At 33.4% G+C, this 13,614-nt stretch overlaps 2 protein-coding genes across 7 annotated transcripts; one reads left to right on the plus strand and one right to left on the minus strand.

The window, feature by feature from the left end:
• The first annotated feature begins 2,511 nt into the window (after positions 1-2,511).
• LOC110610131 (ycf49-like protein) lies at positions 2,512-10,157 on the plus strand. 5 transcript variants are annotated; one of them, XR_006349960.1, is made up of 5 exons: positions 2,515-2,900; positions 7,489-7,567; positions 8,596-8,664; positions 9,515-9,684; positions 9,853-10,157. XR_006349960.1 is itself a non-coding variant. In XM_043953941.1 (4 exons), the coding sequence occupies exons 1-4, from the start codon at positions 2,590-2,592 to the stop codon at positions 9,919-9,921; spliced, it is 528 nt and encodes a 175-aa protein (XP_043809876.1). In that variant the 5' UTR covers positions 2,512-2,589; the 3' UTR covers positions 9,922-10,157. The 5 variants fall into 5 exon arrangements, 4 of the variants coding, with proteins under 4 accessions (XP_043809876.1, XP_043809877.1, XP_043809875.1 ...); XM_043953941.1 differs by lacking the exon at positions 9,515-9,684 and having other exon boundaries at positions 2,512-2,900; XM_043953942.1 differs by lacking the exons at positions 9,515-9,684; positions 9,853-10,157 and adding an exon at positions 8,798-9,058 and having other exon boundaries at positions 2,514-2,900.
• A 1,178-nt stretch (positions 10,158-11,335) lies between these two features.
• LOC110608668 (protein LITTLE ZIPPER 2) lies at positions 11,336-12,359 on the minus strand. Of its 2 annotated transcripts, none has more exons than XM_021747946.2 (2): positions 11,893-12,359; positions 11,336-11,801 (listed from the first exon to the last, which is right to left on the minus strand). In XM_021747946.2, exons 1-2 carry the CDS (start codon positions 11,994-11,996, stop codon positions 11,582-11,584), a joined length of 324 nt encoding a protein of 107 aa, XP_021603638.2. In that variant the 5' UTR covers positions 11,997-12,359; the 3' UTR covers positions 11,336-11,581. The 2 variants fall into 2 exon arrangements, with proteins under 2 accessions (XP_021603638.2, XP_021603639.2); XM_021747947.2 differs by having other exon boundaries at positions 11,336-11,798; positions 11,893-12,331.
• Between the last annotated feature and the right edge of the window lie 1,255 nt (positions 12,360-13,614).

Raw genomic sequence — 13,614 nt, forward strand, 5'->3', positions numbered from 1 at the left:
CGTTTACAGGGCCCGTTTTAAAGCTTGGCGTAACGGGAGCAGGAGCGGGAGCGTATGTGGTGGTGACGTGGAGTCGGGGTGTGATTGTTCTCGCGACTTAGCCGACACGGAAGTATTTAAGTCGCTGAGTCAGTTTACAGTGTACTGAGTTGATTACTGTTTGACACGGCCGTTATTAAGGCACTATTGTAAGTCTACATATAGAATAATAGAATAACACTATTTCAAAAAAAAGAATAATAGAATAACAATACACTAAAAAAAAAAAGAGAATAACAATATAATAATCAATATTGATATAAGTAAATATATATTAAGAAAAAATAAAAAGCCTTTATTTGGTTATTTTTATGTAATCTACTGAAAATAAATAATATTTGTTAGTTATTTTTTATGAGACCTACTTAAAAATAATTATTTAATAAAATGTATTTATTTTTTAATTAAGACTCACTCTTTTTTTTTATCATGCATAGGATTATATTTACAAGATTCAGTCATTTATATGTTATATATATATCAATTTTAATGTTTAACTAAATTTTGATACATTTTAATTAATACATTGAAATATATTTTTTTAATAATAATTTAAAAGCGACAGATTCTTCGTGACAGCATTCAAACACGTTATGTTTGTAAATTTTGCTTTAAGAAATATGTGTTGCTTGACGCATTGTTTGAGCACAGCAGAAACTAAACAATCAAAATATGACACGTACAGGCATAAATTGAAGCTGGCAGCCAGGGAGGACAAGACATGACGTTAGCTTGCACGGCCCGTTAGGGGAAATTCATTTCTTATTATTCTGGTTTCCTCTCTTTTCATTATTTTATTTGCGTGGCTGATCATTTGTTAATGGATAGGTATGCTGCAAACGAGCTAGAAATTACTCAACATGATATTATTTTTTATTTTCTTATTCTTTTTTTATAAATATAGTAATGGGTGTGAGAAGCTCTGAATAATGCTTCTAAAAAGGAGAAGAGTTCTCATAAAATCTGAAATTAAATTATCTTGGATTCCAGTCTTAATTGATTGTTTTAGAGTTGCATGTGTTACGAGGGATGCTTCAGCTTCGCCAGTTTACCATACGCGTAATATTAGTTATGCCAGCCGAGCAGCCAACTGATGTTATTTTCTGCATTAATTTCTTATTTTAGATGGTTGAGCAGAAAGTAGCTTTAAGCAAATCGAATTCACTTCTTTCTGACTCTTGTATTATATTATAAGAAAGGAAACTCAAGCAAATTTCGGCTCTTTTTCTTTCTGTGGAGAACATGATTTTCAACCATAATTTTTGGTAATTTTATTGGTACATTTTAGCTCAATTTATTTTACAGAAACAACATTTAATAGCAAAAAATAGTTTTTTATTAAAAAAAATAAATTATTTTAAGAAAACAACTTTAATTTTTTAAAAGATGAAGTTATTTTTCTGAAAATTTTAATATATTTTTAATTTTTTAAATTAAAATTAAATAATAAAATTAAATTATTTTATAAAAAAATATTTTCAAAATATAAGCTATTTTCCAAAAAATGAGGCCTTAATCTATATTTGTAAAAATTATGAACCAATCAATTTGCATATAATACTGATATTTGATTTAATAAAAAGTTTGATTTTGATTTAATTTGTATTCTAACAAATAAAATTTAAACTTAATTTTTAAATTTCTTTAATAAATAAGCCAATCACAAACTTATTAACACTGATAAACTTATTTATTTAATATATTTATTTATTTAACTAAAATTATTTATTTTTAATTTATTATTTTAAATATAAAATTTGCTAAAGTTATAAGTAAGTGGAGCATATTTTAATTAAAAATTTATTAAAATTATAAATGAGCAGAACTGCTTATGTTTTTTTAAAAATATAACTCGATAAAAATTGGATTTAATGATGAGCAAAATTTAAGCTCAGAGTTCATCCCGAATTTGCTCTCAACTATTTATAAGCGCTGTTCAGTCAGTTGATTTTTTTTTTTATTTTAAAAATTGTGATTAGTGAAACGGCAAGTCGTAAACTTATGGTTTGGGAGAAAAAAAAGGGTAAACATGGCTAATCTTTTTCTTTCAATGATCTCAGCCGTCCAATTTCCTTTTATACGTTAAAGTTCATTATGTTTGGTAAAACCATAATTTAAAATTGCAATGGATTTAGTATTTTTAAATATTGAATTTGATCGAATTCTAATTAAATGTATTTAAAAATAAATTTATATATTTTTTTATTTTATAATTTTATTTATTTTTTAAAATTATCTTAAAATTATTATTTATTTTTTTAAATTATAATAATATATAAATTAATTATTATAATTTTATTTTATTTTCATAAAAATTTAAAAATATTTTTTAATATTTAATATATTTAAAATAAATATAATTAAAAAATTGATAAATATATATATATATATATATATATAATAAATAAAAATTATAAAACGGGATTATCGAATTCGGATTGGTACGGCGTAATTTTGTGCGCTTTACATCCCTAACCATAATTTAAACAGTCGTTGTTCATTAACTGAAGAAGAAATTAGAGCCTCATCTTGCCCGCTCGCGAAGCACCAATGGCAACCGCAACAATGACCTTTCCCTTGTTCTCTGCAAATCCTATTTTCTCTTGCAAATCCAAACAGTCCCATTTCTATTCTCTCTCTCTTCTCCCGAATCGCACTCCTGCTGCTCCTCAAACCCGTTTCGTGACACGAAAATCTTCAAGTTATGGTACTGTCGCGGGTATGATTGGGGCGGGTTTGGCCCTCTCCTTAGCGGGACCCGCCTCAGCTTCGAGTTTACCGTTGCTGGCTCAGCTCAGTGAACCGGCCAACGCATTATCTTTACCTACTTGGGCTATTCATGTTTCCAGTGTTGTTGAGTGGTGAGTTCCCGGTCCTTCACTTCAGCTCAGGTCATTTTTTGGCGATTATTGTCTTTACTTTGTGATGTTTATAATGGGTTTCATTTGGTGCATCTAATATGGGACTTTTTATTGATTTCTAAATTTTATTTTAGATTAAATTAAGGTAGCATAATACCCACTAATTCCTTATCTTACTGAAAAATGAACAATTGAACTCAATCTAGGTAAATAGTTGGTTTTTGTTTCCATTTGGTTAATGAGAAAACAATGACCAAATTTGACACTTGGGTCGATGGCTAAGTTAAGCTTTCAGAAATACGATGTTCAAAATTTTACCTTTCCCCTATGCTTTCTCCGCAACAGTGCTGCTTCACACTTTGTTTTAATTTCTTTGTATTGTGCCCTTATTTTAATACTGTGTTTGGAGGGAATTAAATTAAGGGACTTTTAAACTAATATTCATGCTTGGAAGGGAAGTCTTTTAAGTAAACTAAGTGTACGAAGTGAGAGAGAGAAGGAAAAAAACATCTTGAACTTTATTTCTCTGATTGTAACGTTACAAGAATTGTCTAGAAGCCTTAGTTCTTGCTTTCATATCCAAAAGCAAGTCACTAGTAAAGCATGTGTCTATTACAAGGCCAAACTAAAAATTACAAAAAAGACCCTAACAACTAATGCAAAACATAACAGCTGCTTATTACAACAATAAACTAACAATGAAGCATTAAACTAATACATACAACTCAAAACCTCCTCCTCAAGATGAAGTCGGTAAAGCCAAGAGATTCAACTTGTGGGATAGACAGCTGTGGCGAGCTGATAACACTTTGGTGAAAAGGTATGTCGGTTGATCTTGTGTAGGAAGATGATCGGGGAAAATAAATCTCCGTTGGAGCTAATATCGCACAATATGGCAGTTGATTTCTATATGTTTAGTGCATTCACGAAACACTGGATTAGCATCAATATGCATAGCTGCCTTGTTGTCAAAATAAAGGGATATAGGCAACTGAACAGAGACCTGCAAATCCTGAAGAATATAGCTAATCCAGAGAAGTTCACAGACTGTGTTAGCCATACCACGTACTCTGCCTCAGTAGAAGATTTAGAAACAGTAGTCTGTTTCTTTGTTTTCTAAGATATGAGACAAGGCCCCAAGAAAATGCATTAACCAAATAAGGATTTATGTGAATATGGGCAAACTGTCCAATCAGAATCACAATATGCATTGAGAGATAAATCAGAGGTTACAGGAAAATAGAGTCCCTAGTGCAAGGACCCCTTAAGATATCGAAGCACATGTAAAGCAGTCTCTTAATGAGGCTTTCTGCGCATGCTCATAAACTGATTCAAGTGCTGCACAACATAGTATATATCAGGCCTTGTTAAATTTAAGGAAAGTCTGCCAAGCAGCCTCCTGTACATATTAGATTCAGTTAGAGACTCTCCAGAGTCAGGAGTCAAATGTAAATCTTGTGGTAAAGGAGATGATGCTGGTTTACCATAAAACATGCCTAATCTTTAAGCACATCTGAAACAAATTTTGCTTGACTGAAAACAGTGGCATGTGAAGATCCGGCTACCTCCAGACCCAAGAAATATTTCATAGGTCCTAAATCTTTAATAGTAAACTTTGAGTGCAAGCGCTTATTAATGGCATCAACAAAATTTTCAGTCAATATAACATCATCAACATATAGTAGCAGAGCCAAAAATAGAGTATCAGTATGTTGTATAGAGAGACAATGATCATGTGAGGATTGTATAAAGCCCAAAGTTTTAAGAAAGATAGTAAACTTAATATTCCATTGCTTAGAGGCCTATTTAAGCCTATACAGAGATCTTTGAAGTAAATAGATTTGCCCATATTGAACTTTGTAATAGCTCTTAGGAGGTATCATGTATACCTCTTCATTCAAATGTCTATGCAAAAAAGCATTATTTATATCTAATTGAAAGATTGGCCACTGTCTAGTAGTAGCAAAGGCAATGAAGATTCTCACTGTGGTAAGTTTGGCCACAGGAGAGAACCTATCTTCATAATCTAAGCCCTCTATTTGGTTGTAGCCTTTGACAACCAAACGAGTTTTGTATCTATCAACATCTCCATTGGGTTTAAATTTCACTTTATATATCTATCTACAATCTATTGCCTTTTTTTTCTTAGGCAAAATAGTAAGGGTCTAAGTATTGTTATTTTCCAAGGTTTGAAGCTCCTGTTTTATAGCCTCAACCCGCATCCTTGAAAGTCTTAGCATAAGTACAAGATTCATGGACCTTGTTGACATTACAAATATAAGAGCTATAAGAAGGACATAAAGAAAGGGAGGATGCGTGCAGAGGATTGACATAGTCTGCATCCAAATAGGAGGCTATCTATGTCTTTGAGACCTTCTAGGGAAAGAAGATTCCTGAAAGCTGTCACTTGTGGGACTGGATTTGCAAGGTTGAGAATTAGTACATTCAGGTATGGGAAGAACAGAACTCTCAATATTATTATTGTTTTGAAAGGGAAAAATATTTTCATGAAAGATGGCATCCCTATTGATGAAGATGGACTTATCAATGAGATTATACAGCTTATAAGTCTTGTGTGTGCTTGCATAACTATCCAGCACTGCCTTTATGGCTCTTTCTTGGAATTTATCCTTATGGGTGCCCATAGTAGTGGCAAAGCAAAGACACTCAAATTTTCTGAGGTGTGAGTAATAAGTTAAGATTCTATAAAGTCTCTCATAAGGTGTGGTCCAGTTAAACTGTTGCATGGGCATTTTGTTTATAAGATAGGTGGCAGTCAGAATGCACTCTGACTAGAGCTGTGTAGGGACATGAGTCTAACAGTGTCAAGAATGAGTCTATGTTTCCTTTCCACAACTCCATTCTGATGTGGAGTATATGGACATGATCTTTGGTGAATGATGACTTTACTGGTGAGTAAAGAGCTATAGGCATGACAGGTACATGTTTATGTTCCCATTTGGAAAGCAAACAGATACATGTTTATGCAGAGGGTGCAAGGAAGTAAACAAAACTTTATTTGAGCACATGTGATTTGTGGCTTCAGTGTCTAGAATCCAACTAATATCATTATATAATTTTGCATAGCAAATTTTGATAGCATTGGACTTACCAGCAAAATCCATGAAATGAGAGTCTGGTTCAACTGAGAAACTTGTAGTTTGAACGCCCTTGCCTTTCACAAGTTGAGTAACTTCTTGCTTTAATGAACATAACATAGATGTTAGTTCATTAATTCTGGTTGTGGTGTCAGGGTAGTTCATAAATGTTAGCTCCCTCTGTAGTTGCCACCATTCTGGTGTTTTTATATCCCTTAACTGGCAGTGTGCCAGTTTTGTTCTTTGTTTTAATCCAATCAGGGTAACCAATTAGTTTGAAACATACTTCCCGTATGTGCCCATCCATGTTACAGAAACTGCAGCATCCCTTTTTTATGTCTAACCTTCTTGATCTTATTTGGGTTTGAGAGTATGTCTTATTGAACAACACAAGGGACTCAGAATTATCATTCATGGCTCCCAGTATCTCTCTTTGAGATTCAAATTTAACAACCTTTGAATAAGCTTTGTTTACTATTAGTAAAGAATCCATTCCCAGTATCTGATCTCTTACAGATTCAAAAAACTCATTCAAATCCATTAAAAACTGTATAAGCTTGTTTATATTTGTTATTTCCGCAATAGCTCTAGAAGCCCCACATGTGCAAGTAGGGAGAGTTTCCATAGAGCTAAGCTCATCCCAAAATCTCTTTAACTTAGTAAAGTAGACGGAGATAGAAGCATTCTCTTGGAATATAAGAGAAAAGTTTCGATACAACTCATAGATCATAAGACTGTTGCACTCACCAAATCTTTCACAGATCTCTAGCCAGAGATCTCTGGCTAAGGCAGTGTAGACGAAGCCATCCACCAACTCTTTGGACGTGGAGTTAAGGGTCCAAGATATGACCATGAAATCACATCTTTTCCACTACTTGTAGCTCTCTCATTCCTTGAACCATGGTTTGTCCCTTTTCCAGCACCGCCGTTGATATTTGTTGCTTACTACTATTGTCTCGTTTCGTCATCATCTGATCACTCGAGAACTCTCATATTCGCTTGCATGCAAGGGACGGTGCGGCACTGAAGGCTCAAACCCTAGTTCTGATACCATGTACGAAGTGAGATAGAGAGAGAAGAGAAAAAAACATCTTGAACTTTATTTCTCTAATTGTAAAGTTACAAGAAGTGTCTGGAAGCCTCTTAGTTCTTGCTTTTATATCCAAAAGCAAGTCACGAGTAAAGCATGTGCCTATTACAAAGCCAAACTAAAAATTATATGAAAGACCTTAACAATTAATGCAAAACATAACAGCTGCTTATTACAACAGTAAACTAACAATGAAGCATTAAACTAATACATACAACTCAACACTAAGGTTTTTGTGTTTCAAAATCTCCAAATATCACTTTTTCCAATCCACTAAATTGGAATTTTGGGAAGATTTTGATGCTTTATCTTCCGTTAATTTACTTTATTTTATAAAACTCCCCTTCAGCCCATCCAAATACACTATAAATATTTTAATAGCGAAGTGTTTGCTGAACAGGATTGCAGCAATGGCTTTGGTGTGGCAATATGGGGAGAAATCTGGGCTTGAATCTTGGAAGGGACTCTCTTGGGGTATGGTGAGTTGCTGAGTATTGTAAATTTTAGGTCATGGTTTAGATAATTGGATTATTTGAGTCATCTTTTGATTAAATTTTACACAGTGGTGATGCTTCTGTAAATTTATTCAGAATATGTTTGCATAGTCAACAAATTCACTGCCGATACAATATTATTTACGTGTGTATTGCTAGACCGTGAATGGTATAAAATTGATGGTTTCTTGAATTGCTTTCTTATGCTAGGTCAAGGCATTCATTGTGCCAAGTCACTATAGGTAGGTCTGGGCACGAGCTGGTTCTGGTTCACCAGCCCCTAAAATCCCCAAACAAAAACCATTTTGACCAGTTCTGGTTCTGGTCTGGCTCCTAGCCAGGTCAATCTATAGGTAGAGTTTGTAGGGGTGAATGATAGATTTGGATAATTCAATAACCAAGAGTACGCTGGATTTTGCAAAAACTTCATCTCATTGGCTCTTCATAAGTTGATGGATTTCTTTATGCAGTTTATGTAATTGATTTATTGGCAAGCACCTATAGAAACGTTCTATAAATATTGCTATGGTAAGCGAAAAAACATTTGATGAATTCAACAGTCGTGCAAATCATAATTGATTGCTTCAATCCATTAGGCGTTTCTTCTGTTAATATGTTTATGTGTAATGATTTGTTGAGCTGCATATTTTTTTAGTAGTAGCAATTCTATGTTTTTCTAATGCTGTACCTCGGTTTCTTTGTGTCTCAAAACTGATTCCTGAATCTGATTGCCCTCGGATTTCTTGTACGTTTCTCTAATGTATTTAGTATTGAGATGGGTAAAGAATCTGGAGAGCTCGAAAATTAAAGAAGAATTTCCTTATCTAGTTTTGGTATTACTATGTGATACATAACTTAGTATAGTATGGTCAGTCTGTTCATTTGGGCTTTTGATTTAACTACATGCAAAACATATCCTATTTTAGGTCCATAATTTTTGCATTATTGTTATGATCAAAAGCTTTCTGATTCTCACTTTCTTTGTACCCCCCCCCCCCCCCCCCCTAAAGTAGGTACCTCTGCTTGGTGGAGCATTTTGTGCATGCACTTGGCATTTCTTTTATAATTCTGAATCTCTAGAGGTAAGAATGGTTCTACCTTTATATTGTGAAAAAAAAATATTTTGTGTTTCATAGTGACACGTATTATAAATGAAATAAATTGGTTGGAATACAAGAAATGACCGATACATTAACTAATTAAACGAAAGTTTAGTTTCAGTCATGATGCATAAGCATGTTGTGGATAGCTCGAATATGACACTGAGAACGTGAACTTTGGGTTTGGACATTGCTATCGTTGTATAGTCTAACAACTGTAATTTTCTAGATTATTGGAAAAAAAAAAAAACTCCATAATCGTGTAATGTTTCATGAAGACAATGTTAACGTTCTGCTAAAAGTTGTACATGATTATATGTAGTTGGAACGGCTGTTTCCTGGATTGTTGATAATAAAACGAATTTCATTCCCAATATTTAATATTTGCCATGGTACAAGTGCTATTTATGTCCATTTTTGGGCCAAGGGGCCAGGCCACTAATGCTATGCCAGGCTGTTTTTAGACTAATACAACCACTTGTCTTGCTTGAGTAATATTTCTTCATGACCAACCTAACCATACTTATTTATGAATGGTTTGAGTGCACTCTGCAGAGTGGATCAGAAACCATACCCATTTGTATATCCTAAGTGCCTTGCATGCTATAGAAAAGGAGCTCATTCTGTCATCATACTTCTAGGGCATCTCCTATCCCATTTAGTTTATTTGAAAGGTACTTATTGAATTGCATAATCTATCTACACATGAAAGACCACAGTTACAAGTTTTAGAGGCACCGTGGCAGTGGTACTCTTTAGCCCTTCCCCTAATTTTAATCTAAAAATCAACCACAGTTGAACCGAATCTAGAGTGTTTTGGTGTGAGTTGTAGGTGTTGGTGGCTCTTCAAGCAGCATTGACAGTAATAGGTAATGCCACAATGTGCATTGCTGCATTCCGAATATACAAATCAACTGAGGAACGTCCCAAGAATCTTTGAGAGTTTCCAACTCAGTATGCCACACTGTACCTGAAAATACCATATCGTTGTTTAATTGCAAGGTAAGGCTCCCCTAGTAGAGCTCTAGCAAAAACTGGAACTGCTGATATTACATGGAGCAACACACAAATTTACATGTGTACATACGTGAATATACATAAATGTAATGGAGTGTGTATGTGTGGTGCACTTATAGATATATTCAAAACATTTTACCTGCCTGCTTTCAGGAAATGGGATTTACCATTGCAGGAAGCTTCACAATTGAGAACAAAATGTGGGTTCTGAGAGTTAGCTAGACTTGGATGAAATTTAATTGACTTCTTCTTCTTCTTGTTATTATTATTATAATTTAATCTTTACAATGTAATTATGGGAAGGTGTAATTCTGCCCTGCGCTAACTGTAGAATAGCTTGGGGGGGGGAGCCTCTCAGTCAAAATGCCAGTTTATTTTAGTTGTATCTAATGTACTGGAGATCAATCATGACGGTATGTGGTTTTTTCAATCAAGTGGGATTGACTTGAGCCTTTCTACTTGATTAATCTACATTTTCTATTCAAATGTTTTGATGAACTAATGGAGGATTGCCGCAACTGCAGACTTTATAGTTTGTATAGCTGTGTTTCTTATTTAACTTATTATACTAAGACGATTCCAATTTTAAATGAAATTGCTTTTTGACTGATATGCTAGCTACTGATGCATCTCATTAGACCCAAAGAAAGAGCCGGAAGCATCCTTGAACTTCCCCTACAAGGATGGCGGTGCAGGTTTCCAAGTTGCCATTATGAGCTTTTGACGTGATAAAAAGACAGATAACAGAGAAGAAGAAACGAGATCATCATCGCTTACGGCTAATTTAAAAACTTGGGAGGGCTGAATTTCAAACCCTTTTCATGGGTATTGAAAAAGAGATATTAACAATAATCATTAAGGATAACAGAATTCATAAGGCATGCTTATTCTTATTCGAAATCTTATCTCTAACCTTATCTAAGGACTCATAGGCCCTCAATGCTTGAAGGTGGATCCAATACTTTTATAGCTTACCTGAAACCCTAGCTATGGAATTTGGGGGGGGGTGCTCTCAAGGTCAAGGATGATCATCATATTCCTACCTTATTCGCTTTTCCGAACATGGACTTAGCAAGTTTGCATTAAAATTGCACTGTTGGGGAACCCTATGGTGTGTTACCTCATACGTAGTTAAGAGTTTAAAATCCAATTAAAATTAATATCCACCATATGCTAATGGAAATGGGAAAAATCTCTCTCTATATATAAATGAAATCCCTTACCAAAAAATAAAATCCTTTTCACATATTGCTTCAGCTTCCACTGTATTTTCCTTGAGGCAAAGGCAAACGATAAGAAGGAAAATACAAGAACCATCATATGGTATATAGATTAAATAAATATGCTCAATTTATTTGTAGGAATAAATTAATTTTTTTTATAAGTTTATATTTGAAATTTGAATGTATTTTCTAGCCGTAATACAACTATAATGAAATTAATTAATTTTTACCTAAGTCTACAATTGAAATTTGAATTTATTATCAGAGTATGTACATAATTAATTAGATGCTATTGCTGAAAATACATGTATACGAAGCATATCCCTTTGGTTTTTCTTTTCTCATTCTCAGTCTTCAAATCTAAGGAAATACCAGAATCATTATTAATTAAAGCATCTGGTTGATACATCAACTTCCAAAATTAAAATAGAGAGAATCATTTAATTGATATTTAGTTGGTGTACAAATATTTCATCATCATTTACCATCATAATAATAGCAACATCTACTTCTAACAAGCCCATTACATCTTATTAACATAATTCATCAGAAGAAGAACAACAAGAAGAAGAAGATATATTTTTAAAAAAACCAAGAAATTAAAGAGTGAAGATAGTCTCTCTCTCTCTCTTTTTTTAATCTGCCTTCTCTCATAAATATTAGTGTTTATTATGTAGAAGAGAAAGGGTGGTGGAGAAGCGATCCAAATGAGGGAATTTCTTTTCAAATTCAGACATTAAAGCTAAGTTTTCTTGGTGCAAAAGATTTGCTTTCTTCCTCAACTTCTCGTTCTCTTCAACAATACTTTGGTTCTCCAAATACAGCTTCAAGTTCTTTAGCTCCATATCCTCGCCTTCCTCTTTTTGGCAACCTCTCCTGCTTTCATATATATACAAAACCATCAGCATAATAATATATATGAACTGGAATCTATATATATATTGTGTATAAGGAGTTAAATTCTGTGTACCTGGAAAGTCCAAGAACTTGAACCTTAGGTTTCTTTGATCGTTGCTTTCTCTTTGCAGGGAAGGAAGGAGGAGATGGGAACTTTTCTACTCTGTTCATACACATGTTCTTAGAGTGTCGCTCGTTGTTCTACAAGAATTAGGGTAAAAGAAGGAGTGAGAATTGGGAGGAGAGTGGGATGTGGAAGTTGCTATAAATATAGATGTGCTATTATCCATGTGGTGGGCTGGTGGGTATGCGCTATAAGAGAGAGAGAGAGAGATGGATTCTCCTCTATGGTAATGATGGCATTTGGACTCATGATTGCTGATAGAAGCAACCCCATATTGATCGATGAACAATGAAGAAACCCCCAAAAAAAAAAGGAGCCTAAGCGGAGCGGAAGTTTCCATACATTTATGCTTAATCCCCTCTCTCTCTTCTGCTGCATATTGCTGAAAGATCAATAAACCAATAAGGAAATGGAATACTACCACTTACTCATCCATCAATATCTCTTTGAACTGTTTTTAGATAATTAAGAAAAGTTAATTAATTATATATATATATAAAATCTTGAATGATACAAAATACAAGCCGTTTTCTTTATGAGAGGGGATCTTTAATGGGCGATAATGATTATGAAAACTAAGTATCTGACAAAGGTTATTGGTAAGTTGGCCTACCTAATTTCTTACTGATTATTTTAAGCAAGTTAATTAAAAGCTAATTAACTTTCTCTACACAAACTTGATATTCAATATTAATATTTCTATCACAAGAGCAACCATTAGAGATTGAGAGCAGACTAGCTAATATACATCCATTGATGGATAGGCTGATTACAAGTGGCTTGCTTGGCACCATCTTGTCTTTTGGGGACACATTGAAGACATAGTAATAGGTTATCTCTGTCTGACTTTTGAGCATGGTGGACCATTTGAAGAAGAAGAAGAAGAAGAAGCATAAGAAGTTGCATTGGCACCTTTCGTTCATATTATCTTACAGCTCTTTCTCATCATCTCCACTTTTATTTACCTCATTATACTATGTTTGAACACAAATTTCTAAGAGTCAAATGTTACATTGAGGGCCTGGAAACCCCATCAACTCTTTATTATTCTTTCCCTTTGATGACAAATCATGCTTCGACAAAAATTAAAACAATATTTATATATTGTCCATCATCATCATGATACTTTGTGTATATCTACATCTACATTGTACTCTGTTTTTTTTTTTTTTTTTTTCTTCTTCAAAGGATAAGGAGAGAGGTATATTATTTTTCAAACCTTCTATGATTTTCTTGCATCAGTAATTTAGTAGAGCATAACATCATTATGCATACATTTTTTCATTGAGATAATTTTAAATTATAATATAAAAATTACAACTTTATTGTATTAATAGATTTTCACATTTGGATATCATACGCTATTAATTAGCAGTGGTACTAATTGCTTTTGACTTTCTATACTAATCAATAATTATCTATTATAATGAAATTGATTAATCATACATGTGCAGTTGTAACAACTTCTGCAAACCCACTAATCAAAATGCATCTAATTAATTAATAACCCATGAACTGATGTGGAAATTAAAATCCATGATGCATATGATTGATTAATTTTATTGGTATGATGACATTAATATTCCCATGCTAATTTTGGGCCTCTGCTTTCTATTTTCAGAATAAATTAGGGAACAATCATTCTATTTTATTAATATATAAAAAATTTGC

This window comes from Manihot esculenta, chromosome 2 (assembly GCF_001659605.2).
Source record: "Manihot esculenta cultivar AM560-2 chromosome 2, M.esculenta_v8, whole genome shotgun sequence".
Lineage (NCBI taxonomy): Eukaryota > Viridiplantae > Streptophyta > Magnoliopsida > Malpighiales > Euphorbiaceae > Manihot > Manihot esculenta.

Coding starts and splice junctions, on each gene's coding strand:
- LOC110608668 (XM_021747946.2), bottom strand. CDS start 11,996: ATGTGTATGAACAGAGTAGAAAAGTTCCCATCTCCTCCTTCCTTCCCT. Junction 11,802..11,892: donor CAAGTTCTTGGACTTTCCAG/GTACACAGAATT, acceptor TATATATGAAAG/CAGGAGAGGTTGCCAAAAAG.
- LOC110610131 (XM_043953940.1), top strand. CDS start 2,590: ATGGCAACCGCAACAATGACCTTTCCCTTGTTCTCTGCAAATCCTATT. Junction 2,901..7,488: donor GTTTCCAGTGTTGTTGAGTG/GTGAGTTCCCGG, acceptor TTTGCTGAACAG/GATTGCAGCAATGGCTTTGG. Junction 8,665..9,514: donor ATAATTCTGAATCTCTAGAG/GTAAGAATGGTT, acceptor TGTGAGTTGTAG/GTGTTGGTGGCTCTTCAAGC.